The sequence below is a fragment of the Stegastes partitus genome, unplaced genomic scaffold (assembly GCF_000690725.1).
Source record: "Stegastes partitus isolate 25-593 unplaced genomic scaffold, Stegastes_partitus-1.0.2 Scaffold77, whole genome shotgun sequence".
In the NCBI taxonomy this organism is placed as follows: domain Eukaryota; kingdom Metazoa; phylum Chordata; class Actinopteri; family Pomacentridae; genus Stegastes; species Stegastes partitus.
Window position 1 is genome coordinate 813,838 of NW_007577808.1, and position 14,628 is coordinate 828,465.

Below are 14,628 nucleotides of genomic sequence, written 5' to 3' on the forward strand. Positions count from 1 at the left end.
TTGGTTTGTTTTTGTCACATGAGCAGTTTTTCCATTTCTGTAGAGCTTTAGGCATCGTGCTGGAGGCTTTGAAGTGTCAGGAAAATATTGTCTTCCACTTGAAGCTAAGCCCATCAAAGACACTTGCACAAGTCTAACAAATGGACACCTCTTTTTTTTTTTTTTTTAAAATGCATTTTAATTTCCTAAGATTATGATAATGTTGTTAACAGTTTGACATGGGTGTTGTATCGAGGAGACAGGAGGTAATTCATTTGGCACTGCTGACAGTTTGGGAGCAAAATCAAGCAGCAGCCATGTTTTAATTGGTTGGAGCGTGTCAGCAAAGGGTCAGGGGCCACAGACAGCCAGTGACCACGACCAAGAGAGTCTACAGAGGAACCAATCCTGTCAGTGAATCATGCATCATGAGTGTCAAGTGGTGCTCTTGGTTGATTCTAATTAAGTTCATGGGTTTCATCTTTGATTATGATTAAAAGACATTAAGTGTTCGAAATGCACTCTGCTAATCAGTTGAGAGTACTCATTCTGCTTCAGAAGGTTTTGAGAAATCAACCAAACAATAACTGCAATAAAATTTCATTACAGCTAAATTATTTATATCAGCCAGCAATCTAAGAATCATGCATATGTGAAGGTTAAAATGTTTAAGAAAATAAGTTTCATGCATGTGCTAACAACATAATTGTCAAAATCCAAATATTTAATTCTTTACTCAAATGTAGCTGCATGTGTCCACCCATCAAAACGTAGATGTTTACTTATAAACTAACAGCTAACTTTGTAACGTAACACATTGCAATGAGGCTGCAATTGCAATTTGGCCACTGTCAATATTGTCAGGCTGTTTTAGAAAGCTAATACTGGCACCGTCACATCTCAGCTGTCACTATTGTCACAAAGACACAGTCATTGTGTATTATTATCAACTTTTACTGGTTTTAGAAGCAGGCGCAATGGAAACTTCTACAATCCAGTCTTACGACAATTCTGTTCTCAGGTGAATAAACTGAATGCATACAATTTGAACTTTTACATGTGTGAGACACTGGCAGGTATCAGTGATGGATCATCTCGGCCTGATAAAAAACAACTACTGGCAGAATATCTGTTATGGTTGAGCATTTTTATATTGCCAATTTTGCCCACATCCAAAGAGTAAAGCTTTAGCTTATATTAGATTATATACGGTGCTCATTTTACCACTACTTAATTAAACCTAACTAAATTAAAATGGTTGCGTATCTAAGACCGATTAACTTTACATATATAATGTTTCCAAGCTTTGATTGCTGTTCCCTTGCCAGAGGCAGGGAGCAGAGGTTTTGTATTACAGTCTACCTCTAAATGTAACTTGCAGATAGAAAATTGTGGGATTTTTATACATTTCAAAAACACATTTGCCCCATGGCACAGAACTGGAAAATGTGCTACTGAGTTGAAGCGACACTATAATTGCTGCTGCTTGTAACTGCATTTCTTATTCGTCATTAATTTTCTTGTTATGTTTTTTTAAAATTGAACATTGCTTTTTTTATTTTTTGCCTTTATTACATAGGACAGTGAAGAGAGACAGGGAAACGTGGGGAGAAGAGTGGGGGAAGGACATGCAGCAAATGAGGACTTGAACCGCGGCCACTGAGTCGGGGACTAGAGCCCCTGTACATGGGTCGTCGTCTTATCCGGTTGAGCTACCGGGGTGCTCTGAACGTTGCTTTTTAAACATAGGGTGAACACACTAGCCTCTTAATTGACCTAATAGCATACAGCTTATGTTTTATGACTGATTAGCTGGTTCATAGTTTAAAAGCAAGATGAGTCACCGGTGACACAGAAAGACGACAGCAACAGTTACAACATCCATTCTATAACATGCTAACTTCTACAACTAATAATTAACTACTTCAGCACTGCCTTATTTGTGTTTTCAATATTTACAATTGCAATAGTCTCCTCAAACCCTGTCTGCACAGAAGGCAATGGCGACCTTGTATGTACACACTGAGGGACACTACTGAGTAGTAGGCCACCCACGTTTGGTAGTGGTCTGAGCCCAATACACAATCACTGCTGGTATGCATATAAAATACAGGAAAATAGACTACGAGTGTGAAAATATGCTTCAGGCTGCATATATGGCATGTAGCAGGGGAGCCATTACATAACCTTTGCAGACACATGGATTGATTCTAATAGGAGTAAATCTGTTCCGTCAGTTGCAAGTGCACAAGTGAGATGAAGGACTCCAAAAAAAATCCATCTGAAATGTTTTCTGTGTGGACATGCCGTATCCATATTCAGACGTACCTCAGCGTTGTTGTAGTAGGCAGTGCTGTTCTTCTCCTGGACATCTTCTCCTCTGGCTGTGAAGAAGGTCAGAGGGTAGAAGTCCTTATGGGAAGGTTGCTTCCCACTTGCCATTAGCTTCCCATCATAAAACAATTCTGACGTGTAGCTTTATGAAGAGAGAAAAGGAGTGAGGGGGGGAAAAAAAGGAGACACATTAATATGGAGTATGTCTAAAACATTTATCACAAAACTACTTTTAGGCACAAAAACCTGATAACAGTGGGCATTTCAATGCTCTGTACGACATTATTCCTTGTATTACATCCAGTTGTAGTTGAAGAATGTTCTGTGGAGGTGAACAGCGCTTGATCTCAAAGCACAAATATGTCAACACCTTCAATATCACCTTTGAGTTTCAAGGAAAAAATCTGATTATTAGACCTCAAATTTTCCATCTGCTTCTTTAAATATTTTTATTTTTTGGTGCTTTACTTCTATTGTAACTCAAGGCAGCTTGTCCCAGCGAAGGCACTGCACTGACCAGCAATTCCATCTCCCTGAAATAATGTGCAAACAAGGCACACACGTTGTAGCATTGTGCTAAACCACAGTTTTTTAAGAACTATAATGGCAGACAAATTTTGCCAAAATTGAGTATAATCCTCCCTCTGTGTCTGACAAGCCATCAGTCTGGAAATTCATACTTAATCTTCTCACTGCATTTCGAATGTTTGGATACCCCTCCTCCACATGTCAACCGTTCTGAAATAACAATCAGATAGTCACTCTAATGCCCAGCTCAATTTCTTTCTAGTAATGTAACACTATTAATGTCTCCCTGGAGGGATTCTGTCTTTCAGTGGGGCCACTCGGCATGTCTACAGGCCCTCCTCCTCCTCCTCCTCCACCTTTTCGGCCTCCGCTACCATCGTTTCCACACAAGGCGGTGTCGAGGGCTCACACCTACTTGATGATAGCTTCATGGGAGCGGTAGTTCTCGCACAGGAGGATGCGACAGGGGAATTCAGGGGGGTAGTGCTCGTATAGCCGGTCCAGCAGTGACACGTGCAGGTTTCGTTCCCGAGCAAACTCGCTGTACACAAATGGACTGAGCTGTGAATCAAAAGAACAGAAAATAAGGGTAAGGGAAACCGACCATACGTAGCTGTAAAACAAAAACACAGATACTTCATCATTTCTCTCATGTCATTAGTTTTCCTTTCTATGCAATCTAGGATACTGAATGTATTCCAAGTGCGACTAAATGATTTGTGGAAAATATGTAATTGCTATTGAGATTTGACAGCAGCTTGAGAGTGTGCCAAATTCAATTTTGTTGGGAATGTATATGCACTAGCCAGTGTTAGGTACGGTTTAGCCCCAGCTACCGTAGCAGAGTAGCATTTGTTTCACACCAAACCACAGATAGCAGTTAATTCCACTCATCTTGGTAGCAAAATGAAAACGCTATCATACCATAAATGCTCCAATACTTAAAACAGTCCAAATTGTGTATTTTCCTCTGGCCTGACCGTATAGAACATGATCTGGCATGGGCTTGTGTTTTCATTTAAATGAAGTGACACAATTAAAACGGCACACGCTGACAATCACAAAGACTTGTTTACTTTCTCTTTGCTGACTGCCGCTGTGCACAAAACAGATTTGTATCTTTAGTCTGAATCTTAAATTGAACTTGCCAGTGAGAGAGGGCTAGCTTGTTTTAATGAGGTCCCACACAATAAGAAAGAAAGCAATCGATAGAGACCCTGGCCTTCATTGACTATTCAGTTGCCTCGTACACTGCTGAATGGAGAACTGTTGTGGTGGGAGCAAACGGGAAAGAGTGAAGAGACGAAGAAATATAAAGGGCATCGTCCCTCTCTGGCCTGTAGAGTGATTAAGCTGTTACACAGAATAAAGGATTTGACAAAAGAAAGTGCGAGAGGGTGATAGAGGAAGAAACAGATGGATACACAGGTGGACATTGTGTTTTTAATCCCGTTTCCTTTGCTTCAAGAGATCAAGTAATTAAAGCAATTATTGCATGGGAGATTTGTGCCTCGTCCTCATCCACTTCTCTCTGGTAATCCTGTGCACTGTCTAAAAACCAGGAGACGGAGAAATTAAGTTTTAATTCCTTGTGTTGGATTTGAAAGCTTGACTGACGTGCGTTTATATTTGTATTATCTGAGGTTGAAATGGTCTCTAAAACCGCAGCTGCACAGTGGCTTCTGTCTGTTCTTTTGTACTTGGAGGTGGGTAATAGTAGAGTTAAATAAACAGATAATAAAAAAAAAAGATGGGATTGCCTCTACGCGATGTCGCACCTACCTTCTTCTGATATGTAACATCCCCTTTCTAAGGGTGTATTTTGATTTAATTAAAGATAAAAACAAAACTTTTCAAGCCTCAGAGAAAGTGACCCTTTACTTACCTGCATATGGTCTCCAGCCAGCACGATGCGGGTGGTCTTGCTAGCTAGAGCAAAAGGCATGATGGTTTCACACTCCATGGCCTGGGCTGCTTCATCCAACAGGATATGAGTGAACAACCCTGCCAAAAACAGACGAGAAATCAACATCAATTCATTTAATATTAACTTAGTGTACTAAGTATATACCTTATAAACACAGTTGCACTGCTCCAAAATTGCCAACTCCATTTACACTTGAGTACTACGTTGACAAAAATAGGAACGCTTTTAACTTTTTTTGGAAAGTTTACTCAGATATATAAGACAAATACACACCAGTGTAAACCCAATTTAACTTTGAAATCTGAAGCAAAAAAGAGCAACATAAATGGATAATGGGGAGAAACAAAAGCAGAGAAAAACTCACAGCCAGAACATAAAACTACACATAATCCAAATCCCATCTCCAGCTTTATGACAACACAGCTTGTTTTACTAATCAAAACACTGGTACTTATTGAAATGCAAGTTTGTAAATAGCTTTTTATTTTATGATTATTCTATAATTTGATATTAATCCATGAAATCAGTGGCTGTCTTCCTTCTTCTTTTTTTTTATTTTATGTGTTTTGACTGCGAAACCCTTAAAATGTCTTTTAGCAGGTCCTGCAAACCAAACGTGCAGTTTCGTGGACATCTGGAAAAGGATCGAACAGTAGTCTAACCCTGATTTAAAAAGCTCAAACAGTGCTTGGCAGTGTGAGGGGAGGGGATAAAACAGCATGGCAAATGAGTGCTGGAGCAGGCAGCGGGGAAGGGAGGCTGAATAACAACCAGCAAACAGCCTCTAAAGCTACACCATTTTCCACAGGAAAGTATATGCAGACATGAAATGTGACAGCTGAAAATAAAATAAACTCAAGGACTGTCAAATAGTAAACAAACAACAAAAACATGGGCTGCCAAGAAAGGAGGTGGAGCAGTTTGATTTGAGGCAACGTTCACTCTTTAGTATCTGCCTTTGAACAAATGTCTACAAAATGCATTTTGCAGGCATTTTTTTCCAACTATAAAGTCTCAAATCAGTCTTCTCCCTTGAATGTGTATGCACTTCACTGAAGCAGAGGCTGGAACCGCATCCCCACCGCATGCATATAGAATGGAATACACATCGTTACAATGGTCCATGTTTTAGAGCGGTAAAGTGATGGATCAAGACTATATATGGGATATAATACTGTTGGGTTCTCTGCATTTTACAGTGTGTAATCATGCCTTCTAACAGACTGATTGTCAGAAATTTAAGAAAGACATTGATTGTAAATATCTAAAATATTTGCATGTATTTATGATAGAAAATAATGCACACAAGTATCTTAGGATGGCAGGAATATCCTTACTATCATGCACTTGATGCATGCAAATTACAGGATAAATTGATAGCCAAGCTGCACAGTGCTTCACTGTTTTAAAAGCAATGAAATGCTGGAGGGAACATTATTCCAAAGAGTGCTTTGAGGTCTTTATTTTTCTCCTGTTTTTCCACATGGCATGGAAAACTACGTGTTCAGCAATACAGCCAAAGACTACACGTAGATGAGCTGGCCCTTACTTACAGAGGTGAGGCCCTTTTGATGACCCTTGCTATCAATTGTAGTCAACAGAAGCCCAACTGCATCCCGGCTGCTCGCTCTTTTACTTCAATACACATGAACCCACAACGGCCTAATAACACTCACAAATGATGTACATGGGTCATTACAAATGAGAATGTTTCCCCAGGCAGGGAAGTAGAGATTAGTTGGGAGGCAAGAGAGAGGAAAGATGGTCTTTATGAGCGCCAAGTAGACAGAGAGGCAGACATGAAGGAACATGATGCTTAATGTTTCACCTGGGACATAGCTGCTTGCCTTAGGGAACCTATCTCCAAACCAGAGGTCTAAATTACATTTCTGTAGCCGCTATCTGTCATTGGGCTAATAATGGTGTTTGAATCTGGACAAAACAGTGGTAAAAGAAAAGGAGGAGGGAGGGATAATAAGCAGAGGTGAAAGAGATCAGAGGCACAGTGCTGCAGAAGTGATTTGGGGGAAGAGATGACTCGTTAATAATAAATGGCAGCTCCTTCCACTCACACACCCAGTCTCTCACATTCTTCCCTTTTAGAATATCTACCATCTTCACACTGGGAAGGTGATTTGGAAAGTCTGTAAGTGTGAAACGGTCTATACGTGTACCCAATAAAACAAGCACTGGGCTGCAAAGCTTTTTCAAACTCTGTCAAAATCTTATAAAATGATTTTCTAACCCTGATCTGAGCAGAAACATAATTTCTAACATTGCTCTTGGATGTGTTGTTGTTCTTGTCACACAGTGTGGACCCCATTAGGAATTAATGTAATTTCAGATAACAACATTGCGTTATTGACAGCACTGCTAGCCATAGTCTTGAACCCGGGTGCAAGATCCAGCAGCCTTTATACAGATCAATATCTACCCAATCAACAGTGCACATCTGCTGCAAAGGGAAAATAGGGCATCATCTTTTGAAGTGCCCACATCTGTCCTGTATCTGGCTCATTTATGGCATTTGGGTTTTTTTTTCCACTGCTTTGTTTAACTAAATTTAATTTTCTTGAGCTAAAGAAGCAATAATTAAATGTGGCATTCATTCAGATAATTGTATTGCTATCTTGTGACTAACCAATTACAAGAATGCAGTTTATCCTGAACAGCAGCTGGCAATATGGCTGTCACACACACACACACAGAGCATGTCATGCTGGGGAAACATCTTTTAAAAATCACTTCGCGATAGTTTAACTTCATTTAATACAGAATGTACACGGAGTACAAAATCCAATTTTTGGGGGGGTAGTTGCTGGTTAACAAAAAGCACAAAATCAAGACTGTGTACAGAAAACTTTGGCTTTGCTGCTTAATTATTATATAGGTTGAATTGAAGTGAAATTAAGACAACTGAAGATGTCTGAGGAACAACTACAGACCACTTTGCATGTCTTCAAATATCAAACAGAGTTAATTTGAACAGTTGAGCAGGAAAAAACAAACTAGAATGGTTAAGAATGATTCAAATTTTCTTCTGCACTGTCCTCATTATGATGAGTTCAGAATATCTGTCCGTGTATCTATGATGAAACATCGGCTCCAGATCCAGAAATGTGTTGCTGCACCGACAATGACAGAGTGGAACAGTGGGTTAATTTCAGTGCTTATAAGTGGGCTACCCCTGCCTCTCACGCTTGAAAAATGTTAGGATGGCATATTTGTTTAGTATTTGTGATTTATGTCCCTACTCTGGTTTCTTTTTCTAAATAATGGTGTCTTGTAAGCCTCTTTGGGCAAGCAACACAATAATAAAATCAATCACGCAACATACACACAGGCACACTGAACCATGCAGGTCCAGTTTCCACACACTAGATCCCATATCTGGGCCATGAAGAAAGACTAAAGTCAAAAAACCAAACATGAAATAGATAAAAGCCAAACCATCTTTTTAGTGGGGGTGGGGGTGGGGGACCTGTGCGTTTGGGGGTGGGAGATTTGTTATCGCTACTTAGTAGACTTTCTGGCTCCCAATTGCCTCGTTTCCTGGCGATTTTCATCACCATCAAACACCAGGAGAGCAGGATAGATGAAAAGTAGGGAGAAGGGCTAATGATGTAAAGTACATTAGAAACAGGCAGATGGTGTTCCCAAGCAACAGACAAAGCCCCCTCTGCTGACACATTAGTGTCGGTTATTAGCCTGCACTGACAAATTGGTTTGTTTTCCATGTCTTTTACACAACTTAAATGAGTATCATCCCTCTCTAAATAGTGGGCCCCTGCCAACACCGGTTGTCGGAGTCACTGGGGATGACCGAAAAACAGGAGACTAAACCACCGAGCTGTGTTTGCATATAGCTTTGAGCTTTATCATTTATATGCTAAAAAAAACACTTTTACATTTGTATTACAATACAAAAGCATAGCCCTGCTGTAAATCCGACTTGATTTAAACTGTTTATATGCATGTTAACTCAGTTTGGTTAATTTAAGGCAGAGTTTTTGGTTGCTATTGTGCTGGTGTTCTGCAAAGTCATTTACATACACAGTGGTGCAAAAAAAGAAAAGAAAAGCCTGAAGTGAATCAACTCATCTACACAAAAACTTAATTTCAGTGGGAGTTCAGTGTGTATCCTTGATATAGCGTTTGTGCCTTTTGAAATAATTTGTTACCCTTGTTTCATTCTTCAAATGTCATTTGAGAAGTACGAGTGGGGCTTTTTAGTTACTCTGATCCACTTATGAAATTTAGATCATTTAGACTACTACTACTGCTACTCAGAGGGTTCTGTCCATCTGCAGCTGCTCAATCCTGCCAAATTAAAGCTGCTGAGGGCAATAGTTGTCTGCATCAACCATCACTCCTCTGCTTTACTATACTCGGGATGACAGAATATACCTTCATGCCTTCAGATGACTTACCAGGCTCCAAGTCAAGCTGGCAGAGGTACTGGGAGGTGCTGAGGGTGACCACAACCACGCGGTGCCTGAGGATGTCCTCCCTTGTGGGCATCTGGAAAGTGACCTGTGTGCTGGAGATGAGACAGTACTGCTGGACCACTGGGTGGACCGTCTTCACCCAGCGGTTCCTGAAGTATACCCTGGAATCAGCAAAGAAAGCAGAGATATCATGAGAACGAGTTACGATCACAGGAGGACTAGAGTAATTGTCTAGCTATTAGGCGTGTTTGATCAGAAGCATAAAACTAGCAACGTGAATGAACAGTATTAGCTTGGAGTCACTTTTATGTCTTTTGTCTCAGTTGGCAACCATAAATTAGGGTAAAAATATGAAAAGGGGTTAAAAGTTTGTTGTGAGGAAGTATAGAATATTTCAAGGATTCTTCTTTCTATGAGAAAAAAAGGCCCAGCAGCACATCAGATCTGCAAGAAGAGCCCCTCAAGATAATGTGATGTTGGTGACGTCTTTTCCAAACCTTGGCCCTAAATATTCATAAAAGGTCTGTATTGTTAATTTATTTATTTGTTCATGTAGTCCATTCAAAGGAGACAACTGGACCCTAGAGGAGCTTGTGCCAGGATTATGGAGGAATACACACTTGGAACCTGTTGATCTCAGACTGCCCACTCAGGTGAATCAAGTCATTTGACTGCCCATATGCTTTCCAGGGCAGAATATGAAGACGCACATAAACACACAGCTGTCAAATTAGGCCCAGGCTGGTCACAGCAGACGCTGCTTTCCTCTCCTCTGTGACCTCTGGGGCTACTGTAATGTGATTAGAAGTCACTGATGCGGTCGAACGAAGCTGTCAGTACCTGTGTGGGTATGTGTGTGCATGTTTATTGCCACAAGGTGTAGCTCCAAAAGCAGGACAGCTTTTGAAATCGCTTCCCCAAAGTCAGCAAATGTCTTGCTTGTTATTACTGTGGGGCAAAAACGTCCCAGCTACTCAACCATCTCGGTGTAGAATAGAGGCATTACTCTGACAGCAGGCTTTCCAATAATGCTAATCCAGTTGATGTACAGGTAGGATGATCTATGCTGATAGACAGGCCAAAGCCCATGAACACAAACAATCTACTTTAGTGGATGCAAATGTTAAATATCAGCAATTTAAGAAGTTTTCATGCAAAGTGTGTGTTCACTAATATGAAATATGTTTCCCTTGGCTGCAATAATTCACTTTTGTGTCTTCATTTTTTACTAACAGATGCTGTGTGACTTGTGGGTCTGCAAGTTGAACCTGAGAAGTTCAGCATACAAATATTCCAACAACATGACCACTTACAAATCGTCGTATACCTTATAGTCTACCTATATTAATGTAGTGTTCCCTTAAAGCCACTGATTTATATTTTACTGCTGTATGTTTCAACTGTTGTGCACCGTACATGCAAATACAAAGAGCACAGCGCACAAGGTGAAGCATGTTTTGGCACTTAGCTAGTGTGTGTTCCTCAAGTGAGTGCGTTTCTATACCTGAGAGGTCTGGCATGCGGATTGCCTGCGTCAACATAAGGATGAAGGTAGTCCTTAATGTAAAGGTCAGCCGCGCTGTTGGAGTGGGTGCAGATCAGGACCCTGTAGAGACACACACACACAAAAAAAAAACAAACACACACAATGGTGAGCATGAACTATCACAGTTGCAGTGATAGGGGCTGAGATCTCTGAACTCTGGCATTGTCCAAAACTATTTGAATAAATCTATCCAAATACGAGCAGGAGCAAGTGTGGGTGTTTTATTGGTGTTGTAATTTGGGCCAAGTGACCCTTAAAACTACACTGTAAACTGGCTTCCTTTCATTTGTAATAGAAGAACACCAGTGGAAGGTCAGTGCTGTATCTCGTAGTTTTGAATATTAACAGTGTGACCCAATGGGCTCTTCCTTTGCCTTTGTTCTCTACTTCATGAAATTCAGCTGGGGTGTTTTTGTGTGATCGTGCAGGCAACAGAAAAATAGCACTGAAAACATACCTCTGCCTTCACTCTCACCTTGGCAGAGGGAAAGGTTTCTAGTGTCAAGATGTACTTGAAGGGTTTGTTTATTTCTCTGTAATCAACAGTGACTGTGTCTTAGGAGACAAGGCGTGGGTGAGATATGGTCTAACACCAACGCATGTGGTGGTGCTATAGGGTTTGATTCACATGTTACTCTTGGGCCGGACTGATCAAAAACTATTTATAAAAACATCCCACTGCTCAATAAGTGGTAAATTCAGGATACCGTGGGTTTGACTTTGGATATCTATAATATTCCACTTTCATTTCACACTCAACTATTGCTGTAACACATAAATTGTAAAGAAAGTAGGATTCAGTCAATACAAAACTATTTGAACAGTAATTACATTCTTAGAGGGACAGCAGAGCCAGTATTGCATACCCATTAAAACTGAAAGCAGCGTAAAACTGTCATTTATAATTACATATTTAAACGTTGGAGAGACATCATAGCGACAGATGTGCATAGAAAGCTTCTGGCATTGAACATAGAAACACATATTGAGTACAGCTGACCAGGGCCTATATAACACCTTGTTCACCGTTTTAACAGTACGATAAGCTGGTAGCACCGGTCCAGAGGGGTCATCTCCTCTTGTCTTGGCTTTTAAAATATCTATAATTCATCCTCACCATAGAATATTAAATGTATTCAGAGTGAAACGAGAAATGAATATTACATTGCAACACATTTTTTAAAGGCAGTTTTTTTTTTCTTTAACATTGCATATACAGGCCCTGCTTTCCCTTATTAAAAAACAAAATGGTAGCTTCTGTTAGGGGACAGTGTCCAGATATTGCATTCATTTTTCATAAAGACCAGGGAACCATTTACGTGCTTGTGCTACATTGGTTTGCTTCTAACTCGAGACATTGCAGAATTTCCTGTGGGTATGTGCACACAGTGAGGGAGCTGGCTAATGATGAAAAATGCCAATGGAAGAAAATGTTGCAATGCTTTATTGTTGTACAGCATTGTGCGGCTCGATGAAGTGATGCACCTCGATTGATCGCATTACGGCTCGTATGGACTTCCATTTCGGCCCGGGAAACGCGTTTTGATCTCACTACTGCGTCGGCCACAAACGGTGCATATTCATCCAAATGACCCGAACGCTTTGATTGATGAAACATGCACACTACAAAGCATACATGAGCACACAGCACAAACAGAAGCTCCAACACGCCCACGCCACTGCTTGACACCTTACAGCTCTGTGTTTTCTTGGCTTTAAATGTCAGAACCAAGGCAGCCGCTGCCCTGAAGCTAAAAACCAAGGCCGCTGAACAGCTCAGCATCCCTGCCACCTCTATCATGTGTTTTGACTGACCTTCCATACCACTTGATGCATTCATCATTTGATGCAGCACACATACACCTTTTGTTTTTCCTTCCCTATAAACAATCCACGATGCTCAGTAGCATCTATTATTTACTAATGAGTAACCTATAAGTGCTAAGACACAGGCCTTGAACATTAGGGTTGTTGGTTAAAATCCCACAAAGGTGCAAAGCTGAGTTAACGTATAGGTGAGGAGAAAACAAATAGTAATATCTTAGTATTGTTTATAACCTGCAGGGTGCTGGTGAATTATAGTACATTATATTAGAGAAAGCTTTTAATATTTTGCCCATTCCCTCATAACAGTATTTTTTTTTCAGAGCTGTTAGACCACATTATCTACATGTACCTATTAATCTGACAAGAGTAAACTGATGATTTCATAATAAGCTCATAAGTTTGTTGCCATATAGCACAAAATGCCTGCAATCTGTGTGGGATTTGACAGTTTTGTCAATCAATAGCAATAACTGAACATTGACTTCACAGTGTTCAAGCACTTAGTGTCACACCCATTAACATGTCAAGACACATTTCTTTCCGTCTGTAAGCTCAAAAACCTCTCAAGTGTTGATACAAAAAAAATAAATAAATAATGCTTGGAGCTTTTAGTGCAAACACTGAATTTCTTAAGAATTAAATGTTTATTCTCAAAGACAAAAAACGTGAATGCTTTGTTTTGAGATACGTGACAGAATTAGTGGAAACTTTTCTGATCATGTTAAAAAGAAATCCCACATTGCCACGTCTCCACAGAGACTTTAAAAGAAGGTGATGACATGTAAACAAACACAAATCCACCTCCTAATTGCCACGAGAGGAACAAAAATATTCAATAGATCTTGTAACCAAAAACCCAAAACAAACATGTCAGCAAAACATTTACGGACCTGCTGTGGTCCTGGCGGAGGATGTGCTTGACAGCCTGTGCCAGGGTGAAGGTCTTGCCGGTACCGTAGGGTCCAATGATGAGGATCGGTGGCAGAGAGATGGTGATGGGTGTGGTGATGGCCAGGATGGCTTCTTTCTGCTTGGCATTCAGACGGGGATCCAGCTGCTCATCCCATTGCCTGAGGGCGGACGTAGGATGAGGAAATCGTTAGACTATTAATTTAACTTTTTGTCTCAAAGTGGCCATTTTCAAGTATTCTGAAAAAATACCAGAAAATAAACAGGCCTGAACATGAGAGGCAGTCTGTTGATTTAATTAACTTCATTGGGACGGAGATGAAAGGGAGAAAAATACGTTTTAGCACAGAATGACAGGAACTGTATTCATACACAGATTCAAAATGACAATTTTTGTTGTGTGGCTGGAGACAGTGTGTGGCGGGATGTAAGAAGATATTGGCACAACGAACAAGAGAGAAGGAAAAAGCGAAGATGCGTAAAAGATGTGGGGTAGAAGAAAGACGGAGAAGAAAATAACAGGGGTAGAAAGTGAGCGTATACATTCTGCTTACAGCCTGATGCATCGGAAACATACATCTATTCAACATACACATCTCAGACTATGGAAAAATAAAGCTGTGACTGCCCAAAGCAGCTCATATTGTTGCCCATTCAGTGTACTACGCAGTTGAGAAAATCGTACATTTCACAAATACAGAGTTAGATGAGCAAAGTATGTTGACGTGCCTGTGCCTACACGTTAATATCCATTGATGAGAAGCAGCAGAATGGCTGCTAACGTATTTCCACATGAATGTGCAACAGGCGTGAGTACGTTCCCACCAACAAAGTAAGTAGCAGAAATGAATAGAACAACATAACTAATGCACGGGGGTGGGTGCATGTATGTGTATTCATACAACATAGGAAGTGATTCTCATATGTGATTTCATATGCATTATTGTGGCCGTGTGTGTGTGTGTGTGTGTGTGTGTGTGTGTGTGTTTGTCTCTAAGCATCACTGTCCTCATTACGAAGACTGCATCTTCTAAAGCTGTGAATCCACCAACACCAACTGATTGAACTCCAGCTGAGACATAGTTGGGGGCCTGAGAGATTTATCGGCATTCAAGAGTGAGCGAATGTGT

At 40.5% G+C, this 14,628-nt stretch overlaps 1 protein-coding gene across 1 annotated transcript in view; it reads right to left on the reverse strand.

Annotated features, from left to right (window-relative positions):
- The window catches only part of helz (helicase with zinc finger), a 56,529-nt gene that overhangs the window by 18,807 nt on the left and 23,094 nt on the right, over nucleotides 1–14,628 (reverse strand). The window contains exons 16-21 of the mRNA XM_008276603.1: nucleotides 13,480–13,659; nucleotides 10,721–10,822; nucleotides 9,199–9,377; nucleotides 4,727–4,845; nucleotides 3,257–3,402; nucleotides 2,308–2,455 (exon numbers count right to left, since the gene is read on the reverse strand). Coding sequence (XP_008274825.1) covers nucleotides 2,308–2,455; nucleotides 3,257–3,402; nucleotides 4,727–4,845; nucleotides 9,199–9,377; nucleotides 10,721–10,822; nucleotides 13,480–13,659 — 874 coding nt within the window. The remainder of the gene's footprint in view (nucleotides 1–2,307; nucleotides 2,456–3,256; nucleotides 3,403–4,726; nucleotides 4,846–9,198; nucleotides 9,378–10,720; nucleotides 10,823–13,479; nucleotides 13,660–14,628) is intronic.